The sequence below is a fragment of the Neoarius graeffei genome, chromosome 15 (assembly GCF_027579695.1).
Source record: "Neoarius graeffei isolate fNeoGra1 chromosome 15, fNeoGra1.pri, whole genome shotgun sequence".
NCBI lineage: Eukaryota > Metazoa > Chordata > Actinopteri > Siluriformes > Ariidae > Neoarius > Neoarius graeffei.
Window position 1 is genome coordinate 12,590,334 of NC_083583.1, and position 17,385 is coordinate 12,607,718.

At 41.1% G+C, this 17,385-nt stretch overlaps 1 protein-coding gene across 1 annotated transcript in view; it reads right to left on the reverse strand.

Moving 5' to 3' along the window:
- rfc4 (replication factor C (activator 1) 4) overlaps window positions 1-16,879 on the reverse strand; it is a 38,985-nt gene extending 22,106 nt beyond the window's left edge. Inside the window, exons 1-3 of the mRNA XM_060940872.1 lie at window positions 16,787-16,879; window positions 16,493-16,615; window positions 225-303 (exon numbers count right to left, since the gene is read on the reverse strand). Coding sequence (XP_060796855.1) covers window positions 225-303; window positions 16,493-16,608 — 195 coding nt within the window. The 5' untranslated portion in view covers window positions 16,609-16,615; window positions 16,787-16,879. The remainder of the gene's footprint in view (window positions 1-224; window positions 304-16,492; window positions 16,616-16,786) is intronic.
- Between the last annotated feature and the right edge of the window lie 506 nt (window positions 16,880-17,385).

Here is a 17,385-nt window from a genome sequence, read left to right on the forward strand (position 1 = left end):
TATATGAAATCCTCAAGATACAGAGGATGTTTCCACATTCTTTCAGATATTCAGACAACATATTCTATTTTGAGCCTGAACACTATTCATGCTGTAGCTCGGTGTAACCACTCATGCTCATCTATCGCTTATGGATGAACCTGGATTAACTTTGGAGCAATAACGAAGAGATGAGAGGATGCGTCTCATGGTAGATGAGACACTTTATGCTGAAAAACACTCACATCAGCGCCCTCTAGCGATTTCTTCAAGACTGCAACGACCTCCTCTTGAAAAGCAACTTCATCCACACACTTGGGTCTGCTGTTTAAAAGGAGGAAGGTGGAGACGTGAACCCAGAAGCCATGCACGTCCTGAGTAATCATCTTCAGTGTTCAGAGTCACAATTTATCACCACTTTATACAATTCTAGCCAAAGTAAAGCTCCTGGAGTGGGTTTCCCGATAACTTTGCACTTTAGGGCTAAAGAATGAGTTTAAAGACGCTCTCGAGCAACGAACGTTGTCCCTGTACATGGCTTTCCCGAACTCACTCAAAAGAAGGAGTCTGAAGAGCAGCTTTGATAAGAGCGTCTTTGCAACGCGCATCCTCGATATAGACATTAGTAGTTGCTAAAGGCAATCGTACTGTAGTTGTTGAAGGCATTGGTAGCTGCTAAATCCAGTCGATGAACCGTGAGTTGGCCTCGTGGTTAGCGTGTCTGCCTCTCGATCGCGAGGTCGCGAGTTCTACTCACGGTCGGGTCATACCAAAGACCATCATAAAAATGGTACCTACTGCCATCTGGTAAGGCACGCTGCAATACAGATGCGAGTAAGGAGTCAAACTCTCGCGGTTACCAGAGGACACCCAGCCCCCATTGTAACCCTAGCTATGTAATATAGGCGAGAGGCTGAGGGCTACGGAAATGGAGATCGGCGCCACCCTTTACGCCACATGGCATAGGAAGGATTTTGAAATCCAGTTGATGAGTCACACAGCATTCGATTTTAACCAAAAACCAATGAAATTTAAAATGTGTTAATATATTGCATCATGGTTAAGCATTACATATATCACGTGGAAATTCATAATTTAAACTACCGTATTTTCCAGACTATACCTCGCTCCGGAGTTTAAGTCGCATCAGCCAAAAAATGCATTATGAAGACGAAAAAAACATATATACGTCGCACCGGACTATAAGTCGCACTTTTTTGAAGGGTTATTCTATCCATAAAATCTGTGATTCTATCTGATAAGCGGCGCGTGGTTACTGCGCGACTGCATTGTTTATTTAATAAACGAACAGCTGAGCAGTGATAACGCGCCCTTTGCCCTGTAAGTAGCCTAGTCTGATTATTTTAAATATCTACTACTATCGTTATTACTAATAGCCTATATTATTATTATAACTAATATTAGTAGCCTATTACTGATGCATTAATCAGTTTGCTTTTAGAATATTTTTAGCGGTAGGGCTTATTATCGCCCCATGGCTCTTTCATCTGTGTTATTAAAGCTGTAGTCATCATCGAGGAGTGTCATTCTTCATTTTTGTCAAATTTTATTTCATCAAATCAGAGGTCAAGTAGGCTATAGGTATATATCATCTCCAAAGACAGGTACGGTAGTAAAAACAACCGTCTAGTGAAAAAAAAACCAACAACAACAACAACAACCACTTTTAAATCCCCTACTTAAATCCTTAAAATGAGTCATTTAACTCATGTCTTGTGTGATCTGATCTCCAATGGTGAAATAAACCGGTTGTGATGAGTACAGTCTGTTATTTTAGAAGATAAATGTAATATATAATTTAATATATAGACTAATAAAAATTAATATTTTATAATATAATATCACGACATATTACTGTCTGTAACTGTTTGTCACTAAAGCGTTTTCTAAGATCATAATGTCTGTTATTATTATTATTATTATTATTTTACACACACAATAAGCGCATGTGCGTAAAGTTATAGTAAACCATCCCCCGCCTTTTTTTTTTTTTGAGTCGCCGGACCCACCCACCTCCTGCATTCTGGGACCTCCCACTTCACAAATTAAGCACTGCCTAAAATCATTACATAACTTATTTAAATAACTATAGGCCTATCATTAATAATAAAACACAGGTCAATCAAGTTTATCAAGCTGATGATTTCACTCCAAATCAGCAAATCCATTGAATTCCTCATCCTCGGTGTCGCTTCTGAACAACTCTGCCAACTCCAGCGGCAGATGAAGCGCCGTTTCCTCTTCTTCTGCGTGGCTGTCGTCAGACTCAGCATCAGCTCCAGTTATTCCGCGGTGAAAAAAAAAAAAAAAAAAACATATATACGTCGCACCGGAGTATAAGTCACATGGCCAGCCGAACCATGAAAAAAAGTGCGACTTATAGTCCGAAAAATACGGTATTTTACATTTTTTGGACAATAACTTATTTTTCCACAGTCCGGTTTCCATCAAATCCTGTGTTCTGATTGGCTGGCGAGCGGGTCCGTATCCTACGGTACGGACCCCAGTTACGGACCTCTGGCAACTCGTTCATTCACAACAACAAACACAGTAGCATTTTTTGTCAACATTTATCTAAGATTTATTTATCAGATTATCAAAAATCTTATAAATCTTTGCCAGCATTTCTCAGGAGAATAGCATTAATTTTACAGCATGGATAGCGATAACGACAGTGTTCAAAGCGAAAGTGAGTTTTACTCCCCTGAGGGAGAAGAAATAAAAGAAAACATTTCAGGAGAAAGCTAAAAACCTCTAACTTGCTAACGCCGAGCAAAAACATGGCTGAATCCTGAATGACTGCCATTTGTATAAATAGGGGACTACATAGGCGGCAAAATGTAGTTTTTTTTCCTGCCATGGAAGTGCACTTGTATACCGAGGAGGAAGCCATTTGCATTACAGCCGTGAATGAGGATTCAAAATGGCGGCTCGGCTCGGTTTTCCCTTTCGGGTGCTCTCGTTTTCTGTTAGAATTTGCTAAAGAAAAAAATAAATATATTATTTACCAGCTTAAGGTCGGTCCATATGGTGAAATACCGTGACCTCGGCCTTGAATACTGACCTCGGCTCAGAGGGCCTTGCTCAGTACTTTCAAGACCTCGGTCACGGTATTTCAAGATACGAACCTCCCAGCTGGTAAATAACATATATTCATTCCGAGTGTGTGTGTGTGTTTTTTTTTTTTAATTAAATCAACAGGCGGCACGGTGGTGTAGTGGTTAGCGCTGTCGCCTCACAGCAAGAAGGTCCGGGTTCGAGCCCCATGGCCAGCGAGGGCCTTTCTGTGTGGAGTTTGCATGTTCTCCCCGTGTCCGTGTGGGTTTCCTCCGGGTGCTCCGGTTTCCCCCACAGTCCAAAGACATGCAGGTTAGGTTAACTGGTGACTCTAAATTGAGCGTAGGTGTGAATGTGAGTGTGAATGTTTGTCTGTGTCTATGTGTCAGCCCTGTGATGACCTGGCGACTTGTCCAGGGTGTACCCCGCCTTTCGCCTGTAGTCAGCTGGGATAGGCTCCAGCTTGCCTGCGACACCGCACAGGATAACTGATTACAGATAACGGATGGATAGATAATGTGACGTTACGATATCCATACGCAATTCCATAACATATTAAAATATATTCACAACGTTTTGCATATTTTTATGAAATAATTAACTCAATGTACAAGAAAAATAAATGAACTCCACCAGCAGATTCAACCTCAGTCTCCACCGGTTGATTGCGAGAGTCCCTCGGAGGCGCATCGCATTCGTGACGAGACGCTCTTTGCTGCGAAAGAGTGATCCAGGTCCATCGTAAGTTCAGAGCGAACTCAAGTACTACTTTGGGGCTACAGCTTTGTTCAGGAAAACCACGTTAGCTTAACGATGGAGCCTAAGAGGCAATTAAAGACACTCTTAGCCTTCAGAGAATTTTGGGAAACCCAGCCCTGGAGATTTATGCTGTGTTCACACTTATACCGGTACGAAAGTGGTATAACTGTATCGATACAAAGTATACCGGTACAGTTTAGTGCATCTGTCCACACTAGCGAGAAATGTTTGCGGTTTTCTTTCACGGTAGTTGAAATGCATGTGCGCGAAATGTTTCCGTGGTTACCGAGTAACTTCCTTCCGAGAATATATGGCATCCGTTATTTCGAGATCTCGAGAAAACAAAATTATTTCATGATCTCAGCTGGATCACTGTATCTCCGTCGGTAGAGACGAAGCCGGGCCAGTCTTCTGCGGAGGTGCCGCGGACTAATTTTTAATAAATGATCCCTTATTAAAAGACTTAATGCAATCTCTCCCTGTGTCAACCCCTGATTAAAATATTGCCTTATTAGGTGATCGATTATTCCAGACATTCTAACGACCAAAGTTGCGTCTATACAGAATGAGAAATAGCCCCAAAGTCAGCATATCACAAGTCTCTTGGCGCACCTGAATGAACTATTTCTCAGCTGTTTACTCGAGATCATGAAATAACGGTTTTGTTTTCTCGAGATCTAGAATTAGTTGTGTTGTTTTCTTGAGATCCTGAATTAATTATGTCGTTATCTCAGGATAACAAGGTGAATTAAAAAAAAAAAAGGATTATATGAAGGGCCTCTCTCGGCTTCCGTACGGATGAAACGTGTGCGTGCTTTTTGTTGTCAGTGTACAGTCTGTATTTCTGGTGGTCATTTATTCAGTCGAATCATATAAAACGCGCGAGGCAGTTGAGAAAGAAACAAAGAAAACGAATCTCCGTTCTTCACTATTTTATTCAGCGAAGACATCGATTGAGGTGTGTGACTTTGCGCATTATATTTGTATCGATACAGAACCGCTTCATCTGTCCACACTACAGCGAAGCGCAACAGTACCGATACTGTACCGGTACGAAACCCATACATTTGTGGGTTTCGTACCGATACAGTTATACCGCTACAGTACCGGTATAGTTGCTAGTGTGGACAGGTGTTGCGGTACGAAATCCCTAGTGTGGACAGGGTATTAGTGAGCATTTCAACCAAACAGAAAATTTAAATATCATATATATACACATGCATTTATAACATTGAGGAACTGTATCATGTTGGCTTGATATTCATTGTTGTATAAGTCAGCTCATGGTCAAAATTCCTGCATCTGTATCTTCACCGTAGGACTGACCTCTAAATACTGACATCACAGAACCCTTCAATACGGAGGAGCGCAAAATGCACAGTATGGTAAACCGAAAAGCTGTGCTCGTCGTTCGTCAGGTCTTTCCTACAAAGCGCACGAAATGGACATTTACATCATCCCTTCGTGTAATTTGTACTTTTGACTGAACAGTGCTTGCTTAATCTATTTACTTCTACTTTCTTCCTTAAACATATTTTGAAATATCACCGACTGACAAAGCAATCCACCTTGTTCACGTTAACTACACTGCTTTTAGATTTCACAGGCATCTTCTCCTCAATTAACGATGACATCGTTTTCCCGACGGGTCTGTAAATCAGGTTTAAACGGACAACAAACCTCGGGCACGATTCACCAAGCGCGATTCATTTGCTATGACTGACAACAAGCTGCATGAATCTACAGTCTGGGCTCGAAAGAAATCAGCCCCAGCATCTACTTTATACCAGTCTGTGTATTACAGTCGCTGGTGGTTCTGTTGCACTTGTTTCCACAGAAGTCAAAAAGAATTCACTTGAAGCATTTTATTAACAGGAAACAAGACAATATAGAGGCCAAAATGGAGTTAATGCTCCCCCTCCATCCCAAAAAAAAAAACATTTTGTGAGGAAATATGACTCGTTGTTGAGATAACGATTCTGTCACGTTTATCGAAGGATTCTTCAGTGTCGGTGTTTTGTAACGATCGTTCGAATGTCTCTTAAGGATGTTTGCGCTTGACAAGCTGTAATTTTTGTCATTGCCTTGGAGAAAGGCTTCAGGGATGCTCCAGGAAATTGGACGCAACTAGAAACGGCTAAGTAATACCATGCAAAAGGCGTGTAATGGTTCACTCGGCTCGTGATTCGAATCACGACACTAGATTCATGATTCGATTTTCCCGTGAAACTTTTCAGTGTTTCTCCTACCATGACATTGCAGGTGCGCTCCCATACACCTCTTGAAAGTCGTTGTCGTCCCTCTCCCCCAAAACGAGAGGAAGCCCTGCGAACCAGCCAACCCTGAATTTAACCATTTTTAAAAGCTTTTTGAAAAGTTTTAGGGACATGTAGCAGGTGTATGGGCGTTCCAGATCGACCCATTTTCTTTTTGTTACGGAATCCTAGAACCCAAGGTCAGAGAACCTATGTCCCAAATTCAACCTCCCTAAAATGGATCCCAAACAAAAGCTGGTATTCTGTGATGTGAAAAAAAACCCCACAAATATATATATATATATATATATATATATATATATATATATATATATATATATATATATATATATATTACACACACTATTCATATATTACATACATTTTTAATACACAGAAAATATATTACCATAACATGATTCAACAAGAAATAGTCATAATTTTATGCTATGGAGCGCCAATATTTTTAGTCCAAAAAAACAAAACAAAAAGGGCCTTGAAAAACCAAAAGGAAAAAAAAAAAAGAGCGCTTTTACTAAAGATCCAAACGTCTGTCCCAGATGAAATCCTGATGGCCCGCAAAGATGAAGATGATCCAGGGTGCGCATAATGTGTAAAGTTGCTAACTTCTCAGACTGCATAACTGAACATCAGCTTTCGAAACACAAATCAGCCTGGAAGACCTCGAACAACACAGCAACTCCATTGCTTCCCAAAATGTGTCCGTTTCAAACTAAAAGTCCGTCCCCTTTTGTACTCTTGGACTCCCACTAAGGCAGCCAATCAAGTTTGGATTGGCTCTGACAGTTTAAAGCCACAGCACCCTTAAACTAAAGACACATCGGCAGGTAACCAACCTAACACCCCTACACACTTGGACTATTCTGTTTCAGACATATGCAAATAACATGTCTTCTACCTGGGTCGTACCAACTCAGCAGCAACGTCACTGATACCCCTTTTCCACCAAATCAGTTCCAGGGCTGGTTCGGGGCCAGTGCTGGTGCTGGTTCACAACTTGTTCAACTTGCGAGCCAGCTGAGAACCAGTTTGCTTTTCCATAGCTCACGGTGCTAAGGGAAGCCACGTCATTACATCTTTGTATACGTCAGTTACATCACTATGTTTGCACAAACCTTGGCGCGAATATCGAAGCAAAAACATGGAAGAAGCAGCAGCAGCAACAACAACAATAATAATAAATGACTTTGCGTTTGTACAGCTGCTGCTTCTCGTCGCTTAAAAATGGCGATCTTTCACGGTCTTGTTATTGTTGTTGGTCTTAACAACTCCGCCCCCCCCGCTGACATAAGCGGTTCTTTCCTCTGGCCCAGCAGAGAGTTGGTGCTAGCCTGGAACCGGTTTTTCTGGCCCCAGAGCCAGTTCTTTGTCAGTGGAAACAGAAAACCCGGTTCCAAACTAAGCACTGGTCCCGAACCGGCCCTGGAACTGCTTCGGTGGAAAAGGGGCATGAGGCAGGCAGTTTAGACATAACTGCTGGTGCTTTCGGGAAGGATCGTTACTTTCTAACACTTTTCCTCCAGCTTTTTATTGTGGGTAATTGGATGAAGTCATTGTTTAATTTTTAAGTCTGTATCACAGAAATTTAAATAAACAGACTTAAAAATTCAACATTTTTAATTTAAAAAAAAATATATTTTTTTTTAAATCACCTCTCAAAAGTCCAACCCCTCGTTCATCGTCGTGGGAGGTGGAAACAGTTTGTTTGGGGGAATCTTCCAAGCAAACCAGCTAACAGGGTTCTGGTGAAACTTCGACTAGCCTAGCAAGCCGGAAGTGGATCTTCAGATTGCTCACGAAAATACAAGGAGAAAAAAACGGACTTTTAGACCCGACAACAAAAGAGCTCAGAGACCCGAGCTCGAGGGCGGCCTCGCAAACGCTGGATTGACGGCGTGAGGGAAACCCTCAGAATCTACGACCTGTCTGCGACAGAAGCTGCCCACCAAGCCCTTGACCGGTGTCTCCAACTCCCTGAGACACCTCAAAGTACAAGCAGAAGATGAAAGAAAGAAATTGTTTTTTTTTTCCTCTGTCATTTATGCCTCATTATTGCACAGCACTTTGGGCCATTATTAAAAAATGTTCCGTTTCCGGTCCACCGGCCGGGTGAGTGCCGTTTGTGCGGTTTAAATTTTTTTTTTTTTTTAACGCCGGTTTTTCGACATTTTTTTCAGGTTCGTAAATCTAAAATCGAACTTGACATTTACACATTCTGCGCAGAATATAGAATCGAATCAGCTCTGTGCATGCGCTGTGCGGCACAAAAAAAAAACGGCAGCCACCATGAAGGAAGGAGATCCGGAGTTTTCAAACATTTGCTTAAGTGTGAAATCGCAAAATGGTATTCTAGCGAACAACAAAATAGTAAAGATTCAGAAAAAGAAATCATTCAGTGATCATTTTAATAGTGTAATTTCATCCGAACTAGGCCTAACGCTCGATTTAGAACTACAAAAAGTCCGTGTTTTTGTACAAGTTTCAGTTGATTAAACTGTCATTTTATTAAATGTGTCTGCTTTTGTAATAAAAAAGTACTGAAAGAAAAAGCAAACAGCATTGCGATTTCTTATCCATCCATATATATATATATATATATATATATATATATATATATATATATATATATATATATATTATTAGTGCTGTCAAGCGATTAAAATATTTAATCGCGATTAATGTCGTGACTGTCATAGTTAACTCGCGATTAATCGCAATTTAATTGCACATTTTTGTCACATGAAAAACCATTGTAATTCTCTTATCAGCATAAAAAAGTGAATGGGCTTGCTCACCGTTCGAACTACGGGGGTACTCGGGGGATCCGAGATCCCCTGAAACAGACATGAGATCCCTTGAAAACATGATTTGGGAAATGTTGGGGGGTCTCTAAAATATTGGCAAAATGATGTTTATTGACATAGCAATCGTGTGTAACGGGAAGCATTTGCATATCCGAAGTGAGCGCGCGATGGAGATCTGCGCTGTGAGACAAGCGCAAGCGCACCCCCCCCCCAAGGGAAAAAAAAGAGACCCCCCGAAAATATCGGCATAGTTCGAACACTGGTTGTACCAATGTTTTTTTTATTGCAGAGCATAACACGTCTTGTCACAGCCACTGCAAAGTGGGGCTGGAGCCGCCGATGGGAAAACGAAACCTAAGCCGAGCACCGTGGCTCTTCGGGGGAGGGCAGAGGACTCTGGCTGTGCGGGGCGTGGCATCATGTCACAGAGCGTTAATCTCGCGATAAAAAATTATCGCCGTTAATATTGAGTCAAGTTAACGCGTTAATAACGCCACATTTTTGACAGCACGATAGATAGATAGATAGATAGATAGATAGATAGATAGATAGATAGATAGATAGATAGATAGATAGATAGATAGATAGATATAAAATAAACTCCCTCCCTCCTGAAAATTTTTTTTGCTCACCTGGTGGACAGGAAACGGATTTTTTTTTTAAAGGATGGCCTTGGGTCAAATTCTTTTAAAATGCGCTGCATAAATAAACGTGACTTGGATTGGGTTGGGTTCGACACTCAATACGAATCAAGGCTCTTGTACGTAATTTATAATTTGTGATTTAAACCCTTAGGATTTTACATGCATATTTAAGAAAGGTTGCAGACAGCTGCAGGAACAGAGGTAAGAGGATGATCATTAAAAACCGAGTACACTCCATCAGAGCCAGTTTCAGTCATGTGATATAACGATGTGATAGAACGTTCAGAGCTTCTCCTATCTAGGTAGTGTTCCATCAACAAAAGCTGACATCATACACCATCTAAGAGCCGCAAGCTATGCCTTCGGTTGGCTGCGTGAGACAGTGTTTGAAGAGAGGGGGTGAAAGAAAGACACTAAACTCCTTGTTTACAAGGCTGTTGTGCTAACCTCCCTTTTATACAACTCGGAGTCTTGGACAACCTATAGGAGACACCTCAACTGCCTCGAAAAATATCATCAGCGCTGTCTGCGACGGATCCTGGGTGTGGCCTAGCCGGATCGACGGACCAATAACAGCATTCTTGATGAAGCGCACTGTACCAGCATTGAGGCCTTAATAATGAAAAACCAACTACGATGGACTGGCCATGTGGTCAGACTAGACGACTCGCGCCTCCTAAAACAGATTTTCTATGGGGAGCTGAGATCAGGCATGAGATCACAAGGGAGACAACGAAAGCGTTTCAAGGACAATCTCAAAGTGTGTAACATCAGTTTGCCGGTCTGGGAAGACCTGGCACGCGACAGAGATGGGTGGCGAGCCTCGGTCAGGGAGGCCGTGGCGCTCTTTGAGCAGGAGCGCCGTCGCAAGGCGGAAGCAAAGCGCCAGTGCGGCAAGGAGCGTGATGAACGTGCCCCTTGTCGGCCACAGTCTGCTTTTAACACCTGCTCCATATGCGGCAAAACATGCGCCTCCAGAATAGAGCTTGTAAGCCACCAGCGGGTGTATAAGTCAGGGCTCGACATTAACGGTTGTCCGCTTGTCCGGGACAAGTGATCCTTTATGTCGGACAAGTTCATCGTCTCAGTTACTTGTCCGATCGGACAAGTGCCAAAATACGCCGATATTCGGGTTACATATCAAATTTATCAGTTTATTCACATGATTTCCGAAGCATCTCACTCGACATATTGTTTTGATGAATCGCCGGATGTTTCTCTTCAGAAAGAGTGATGTGCACATGCGCAATATTCCGCTTGCGAAACCGGCCAATACCGCTTCGTGTATTTGAGCTGAAAAGTAAACGGTTGTTTACCAGACCCTCCAGGATTTCGCAATGTTGCGATTTGCAACATCAACGCAAATTCAACCAATCCCCGCGAATTCAGGGCGGTGTTGCAATTATATCCGATCACCGCAACTTTCCCGCAAATTTGACTAATCGTTGGCGTCGTCTTGAGGTGACGTCGACAAACTACCTTCCGCCTTACTTCCGTGTTTCCGTTCAAGAGAAGCAGCATGTGCGAGTCAGTGTTTATGTAGGCTTAAATTCTGTTACTGAAAGTGTGTTCTGTTTACAGTGAAGGACTGTGCGCACTTTATTTTTTACTTAATACAAGAAATTAATGGATGCCAACGTTTTTACCAAAATGGTATTTTATTTTCCATTGTTTAGGCAGCTTCAGCATCATACTGTGAGATTCTGTTCAAATTGTTTTTTTCTTCTATGAAGCCTGAGCCATTTATTTTATTAGTTTATAATTATTGTTTAATTTAGTCTTCAGGAGAGACTGCCTGCACACAGTACTAGTATTAATAGTGGTGTGCAAATTAATCGTCATGGCGATGCATTGCATCGCCAACTTTCACGATATACTGCATCGATTCTTGATGCCAAATATCGATTATTAACGTTAAAAAATAAATGAATAAAACTGTATGAACGGTAGGCGAATATCAGCCAAAAACAAGTAGCCTAGGCTACAACATCCAATCATGTAGATGGCGCAGTGGAGTTGTTGACGCCCGCTGCCTTCTTCATGCCATTGGTATTTCCGAAAGCGGGCGCCTAGTGCTCTCTCTGTTTGCAACATGGACGAAGCCGAGAAGATTCGCGTGCCTCCCTCACAGTTTAAAGCCGATGTTTGGACGCATTTCGGCTTCCGAAACAAAGACGGTAAAAATGAAATGGACATGACTCACGCAATTTGTAGACACTGTAGCATGTCGATAAAGTATTGTGGAAATACAACAAACTTAAGAGCACACATTCAGAGGCGCCATCCAGACAAACTGCAACAGCAACAACCACCACAACCCATGATAAAACAAACAACCCTCGACAGCAAGCTCGCACCCTCATCTGTACGTGCGAAAAAAATAACTGAGTCCATTGCAGAATTCATTTGCCAAGATTTACGGCCATATTGCGTGGTGGAAAATCGTGGGTTCAGAAGTATGATAAACACACTCGAGCCTCGTTATGTGATCCCTAGCCGAAAACAATTTACAGAAGTAATGATCCCGGACATGTATGAAAAGGTAAAGCTACAAGTTAAAAAATCCCTCGCCTCTACAGAAAGCGTTGCCCTCACATGCGATGGATGGACTTCGCGAGCCACAGAGCCATACCTCACTATAACATCGCACCACATTGACGAGAGCTGGGAGTTGGTTTCTCACGTGTTACAGACTAGGGCTCTGTTTGAGTCCCACACCGGCACCAACATTGCACACATTCAGTTCTATTGATCATATGCACTTTTTTCTCAGTGTGCCATCTGATGTCTGTTAAATGTTATTGTTAATGGCAGCTACTTAAAATGGCAGTCACTGATGAGCCTTATTTTATTAGTTTTCTTTTATTATTCTACCTTAATCATTTGCACTTTTTGTAATTAGTGTGTCCACCAAAGTATTAAGAATGTTTTAATGGCAATAATGTTAAATAAATTCATGTATATATGAACTGAGTTGCTGTGTGATGTATCAATTGAAGACACTATCCAGATCGTACACAGCCACTGGTAATTATGCTCTATTTTTTACATTTTCACTTAAATATATTGAAAATATCGCAATGCATCGCAATGATTCAAGAATCGTGATGAATCGTGATAGTATCGCATCGTGGCATGTGAATCGTGATTCGAATTGAATCGTGAAGTCTTTGCCAATACCCAGCCCTAAGTATTAATAGTTTTTTTCTTACATGAAAGCTGAGGCATTTATATTATATTTTAAGGTAACTTCATGTTGTGCTGTGAGGTTCTCTGCACTTTAACTTTTGAACCAACAGGTGCATTTGGATAAGTAAAGCCTATTTTTCTGCATTTTTGTAGTCCTGGTAATCTTTTATATTGGTAAAGATGTTTATAGGACCATTTCTCAGTATCTTTGTTTTTTTAATCAATAGTTTTTCAGTAATAACTTAATATTTAACATATCAATTTTAATCACAAAAAGAGAAAATCGCAACAATTTCTCGCAACTTTCACTTCCTCCCGCAACGTAATCGCAACAAAAACCTAAAAAACACCGCAACTTTCATCGCAACCATTAAATACCATACAGGAGCCACAATGAATAATTAGACAACAATAATTAATCAGTGGAGGATATATATTCAAAGTTAATAATTTAAAAATGAAAATATACTGTATAATTTTAATTTTCTGGTTTTCAATTTCTCATAAATAAATTAATGATTGATGGAGTCCAATTTTTTTCTACAGTGAATAGATTGTGTTAAAGTAATTCTGGTGAAATTAGTTTATTACAAATAGTTTTTGTGGGATTTTTTCTCAAATTTTTCTTCGGACAAGTCAACTTCCTTTCAACTTGCCCGACAGGACAAGTGGTTTCAAAAGTTAATGTAGAGCCCTGTAAGTGAACTTGATTAGACAATCCTACTCGATTACGAGGGATCCCGAGAGAGAGATAACGATGTAATAATATCAAGCGCGCCGAACATTGCTCGGACTTTTAAGATCCCGTCAAAATCTTGTCGATAAGATGGTACTGAGATAAACTGTATGACCTCACAAGCACCATGCATTGTTTTTTTCTTTTTGAGATGCAATATTTTGATTTTTTTTTTGATGATTTATAGTAAATAGGTTGTTTTATTTCTGATATTGTGATACATGGTGCAAGTAGAAAGGAGGTTGAGTTGGGTTTGGAGATATGGAGGGATGCGTTGGAACGAAGAGGAATGAAGGTGAGCAGGAGCAAAACAGAATGCATGTGCATCAGTGAGAACGGGGATGAGAGTGTCGTGAAGATGCAAGGAGTAGACGTAAAGAAACTTGGTGAATTCAAGTACCCGGGGTCAACTGTGCAGGAAAATGGGGTCTGCGATAGTGAGGTGAGAAAGAGAGCGCAGGCAGGGTGGAGCAGCTGGAGAAGGATTTCAGGAGTCATTTGTGATAGGAAAGTCCCAACAAGAGTGAAAGGTAAGATGTATTAGACAGTAGTGAGACCAGATGTGATGTACAGATTGGAGACCGTACCCTTAACGAAGAGGTGGCGGAGTTGAGGACGTGAAGGTTTGCGATGAGAGGTTGGACAGGATAAGGAACAAGCACATGTGGAGAGCTTGGGAATGAAGCTAAGAGAGATGAGACTGAGATGGTATGGGGACATGTTGGAAGGAGAATGCTGAGGATGGAGCTGCCAGGCAGACGAAAAAGGCCAGAGAGGAGATACATGGATGTAGTGAAAGAGGACATGAAAGTGGTAGAGAAAGATGCGGAAGACAGGGAGCAATGGAGACGAAAGATCCGCTGTGGTGACCCCTAATCGGGAGCAGCCAAAAGAAGATGATGGTTAGTTTTACTTAGATTTCGAAGTATTTCAGATTGTAAAGTTGATCTCGTCCCTTCAAGCACACTGAATATGGCGAGGACTTTTAAGAGTGTGTTACAATCTAGTCAATAAGATGATAGTGTTTCCCTCACATCTTCAAGAGAATATATAAAAATCACGGTATGAAATGTGCAAGCCACAGCCTCATGATTAGAAAAGCATCTTGAAGACCAAAAGGTTGCCGGTTTGATTCCCCAGACCAGCAGGAATGGCTGAAGTGCCCTAACCCCCAACTGCCGCCCAGGCTGTTCTGGGTTATGTTGTGCATCACTCTGAATAAGAGCGTCTGCTAAATGCCTGGAAGGTAATATTGAGATACAGTAGTGCTTGAAAGTTTGTGAACCCTTTAGAATTTTCTATATTTCTGCATAAATGACCTAAAACATCATCAGATTTTCACACAAGTCCTAAAAGTAGATAAAGAGAACCCAGTTAAACAAATGAGACAAAAATATTATACTTAGTCATTTATTTATTGAGGAAAATGATCCAATATTACATATCTGTGAGTAGCAAAAGTATGTGAACCTTTGCTTTCAGTATCTGGTGTGACCCCCTTGTGCAGCAATAACTGCAACTCAATGTTTCCGGTAACTGTTGATCAGTCCTGCACACCGGCTTGGAGGAATTTTAGCCCATTCCTCCGTACAGAACAGCTTCAACTCTGGGATGTTGGTGGGTTTCCTCACATGAACTGCTCGCTTCAGGTCCTTTTCGATTGGATTAAGGTCAGGACTTTGACTTGGCCATTCCAAAACTTTATTCTTCTTTAACCATTCTTTGGTAGAATGACTTGTGTGCTTAGGGTCGTTGTCTTGCTGCATGACCCACCTTCTCTTGAGATTCAGTTCATGGACAGATGTCCTGACATTTTCCTTTAGAATTCGCTGGTATAATTCAGAATTCATTGTTCCATCAATGATGGCAAGCCGTCCTGGCCCAGATGCAGCAAAAGAGGCCCAAACCATGATACTACCACCACCATGTTTCACAGATGGGATAAGGTTCTTATGCTGGAATGCAGTGTTTTCCTTTCTCCAAACATAACGCTTCTCATTCAAGCCAAAAAGTTCTATTTTGGTCTCATCCGTCCACAAAACATTTTTCCAACAGCCTTCTGGCTTCTCCACATGATCTTTAGCAAACTGCAGACGAGCAGCAAGGCTCTTTTTGGAGAGCAGTGGCTTTCTCCTTGCAACCCTGCCATGCACACCATTGTTGTTCAGTGTTCTCCTGATAGTGGACTCATGAACATTAGCCAATGTGAGAGAGGCCTTCAGTTGCTTAGAAGTTACCCTGGGGTCCTTTGTGACCTCGCCGACTATTACACGCCTTGCTCTTGGAGTGATCTTTGTTGGTCGACCACTCCTGGGGAGGGTAACAATGGTCTTGAATTACTTCCATTTGTTCACAATCTGTCTGACTGTGGATTGGTGGAGTCCAAACTCTTTAGAGATGGTTTTCTAACCTTTTTCAGCCTGATGAGCATCAACAACGCTTTTTCTGAGGTCCTCAGAAATCTCCTTTGTTCGTGCCATGATGCACTTCCACAAACATGTGTTGTGAAGATCAGACTTTGATAGATCCCTGTTCTTTAAATAAAACAGGGTGCCCACTCACACCTGATTGTCATCCCATTGATTGAAAACACCTGACTCTAATTTCACCTTCAAATTAACTGCTAATCCTAGAGGTTCACATACTTTTGCCACTCACAGATATGTAATATTGGATCATTTTCCTCAATAAATAAATAAATAAATGACCAAGTATAATATTTTAGTCTCATTTGTTTAACTGGGTTCTCTTTATCTACTTTTAGGACTCGTGTGAAAATCTGATGATGTTTTAGGTCATATTTATGCAGAAATATAGAAAATTCTAAAGGGTTCACAAACTTTCAAGCACCACTGTAGGTATGAAGTTGAAATCACAAGCAGAGTATACAGGGAGTCAGATGTTTTCTTTCTTTTTGTGAGGCAATATTTAGATTTTGCTGTGATGACATTGTACATAGGTTAGCTTTTTAGATTCTGAAGTTGAATAAACTGCATAATAATAATAATAATAATCCTACACACTTACTATTTCTCCACCCATGGCACTGGTTTCTGTCTCTTATTCTCTCCACTGCTCGAAGCTGTGGCTTTGTCCTTCTGCAGTTTAACACTTTGTGTAGATCCTTTCAGAAAAGCCTGCATGCTTTCTCTGAACAAAACAAACAACAACATTTACACTCACCACATAGCCTAATACTCATCTGTTTTGCTAACAATGTTAGCACTTAACTAGACTATCAGATTATTTTCACGTTTTTTAGCCCTTTATTGTATTACAGTCTAAAATAAAACAAATATAAATATAAAAGAACTTCATTACCTATAAAATAAATTTTTCTGAAGGGTTTCAACTTAAAACAACTCCAAAAATCCGAAGCTGAGCAGATTCCCGCCAGGCGCACAATTGATGACGAATCGTCTACGTCATTTTGCCTGCGACCACTTTCAGGAAGTGATTTTTTTTTCACGCCCGTATTGGACAAAACGGGGTTTTTTCATCAATACGGGTAGTGATTAGTGCACATTTGACTGATGTTATAACTTGCATATAAAATACAGACAGACAGAATGGAAGATTTATTCCACCAGCTAATTGGTCAATCAATGAATCATGAATATTGTTCAATCAATCATTGTTTCAATACAATGTCTCAATATATGCATATATGTTATTTACTAGCTGGGAGGTCTGTATCGTGAAATACCGTGACCAAGGTCTTGAAAATACTGACCGAGGCCTCTGGGCCGAGGTCATGGTGTTTCATGATACGGACCGACTGTAAGCTGGTAAATAATATATATATATTTTTTTCTTTACCAAATTCTGACAGCGGGGCGGCACGGTGGTGTAGTGGTTAGCGCTGTCGCCTCACAGCAAAAAGGTCCGGGTTCGAGCCCCGTGGCCGGCGAGGGCCTTTC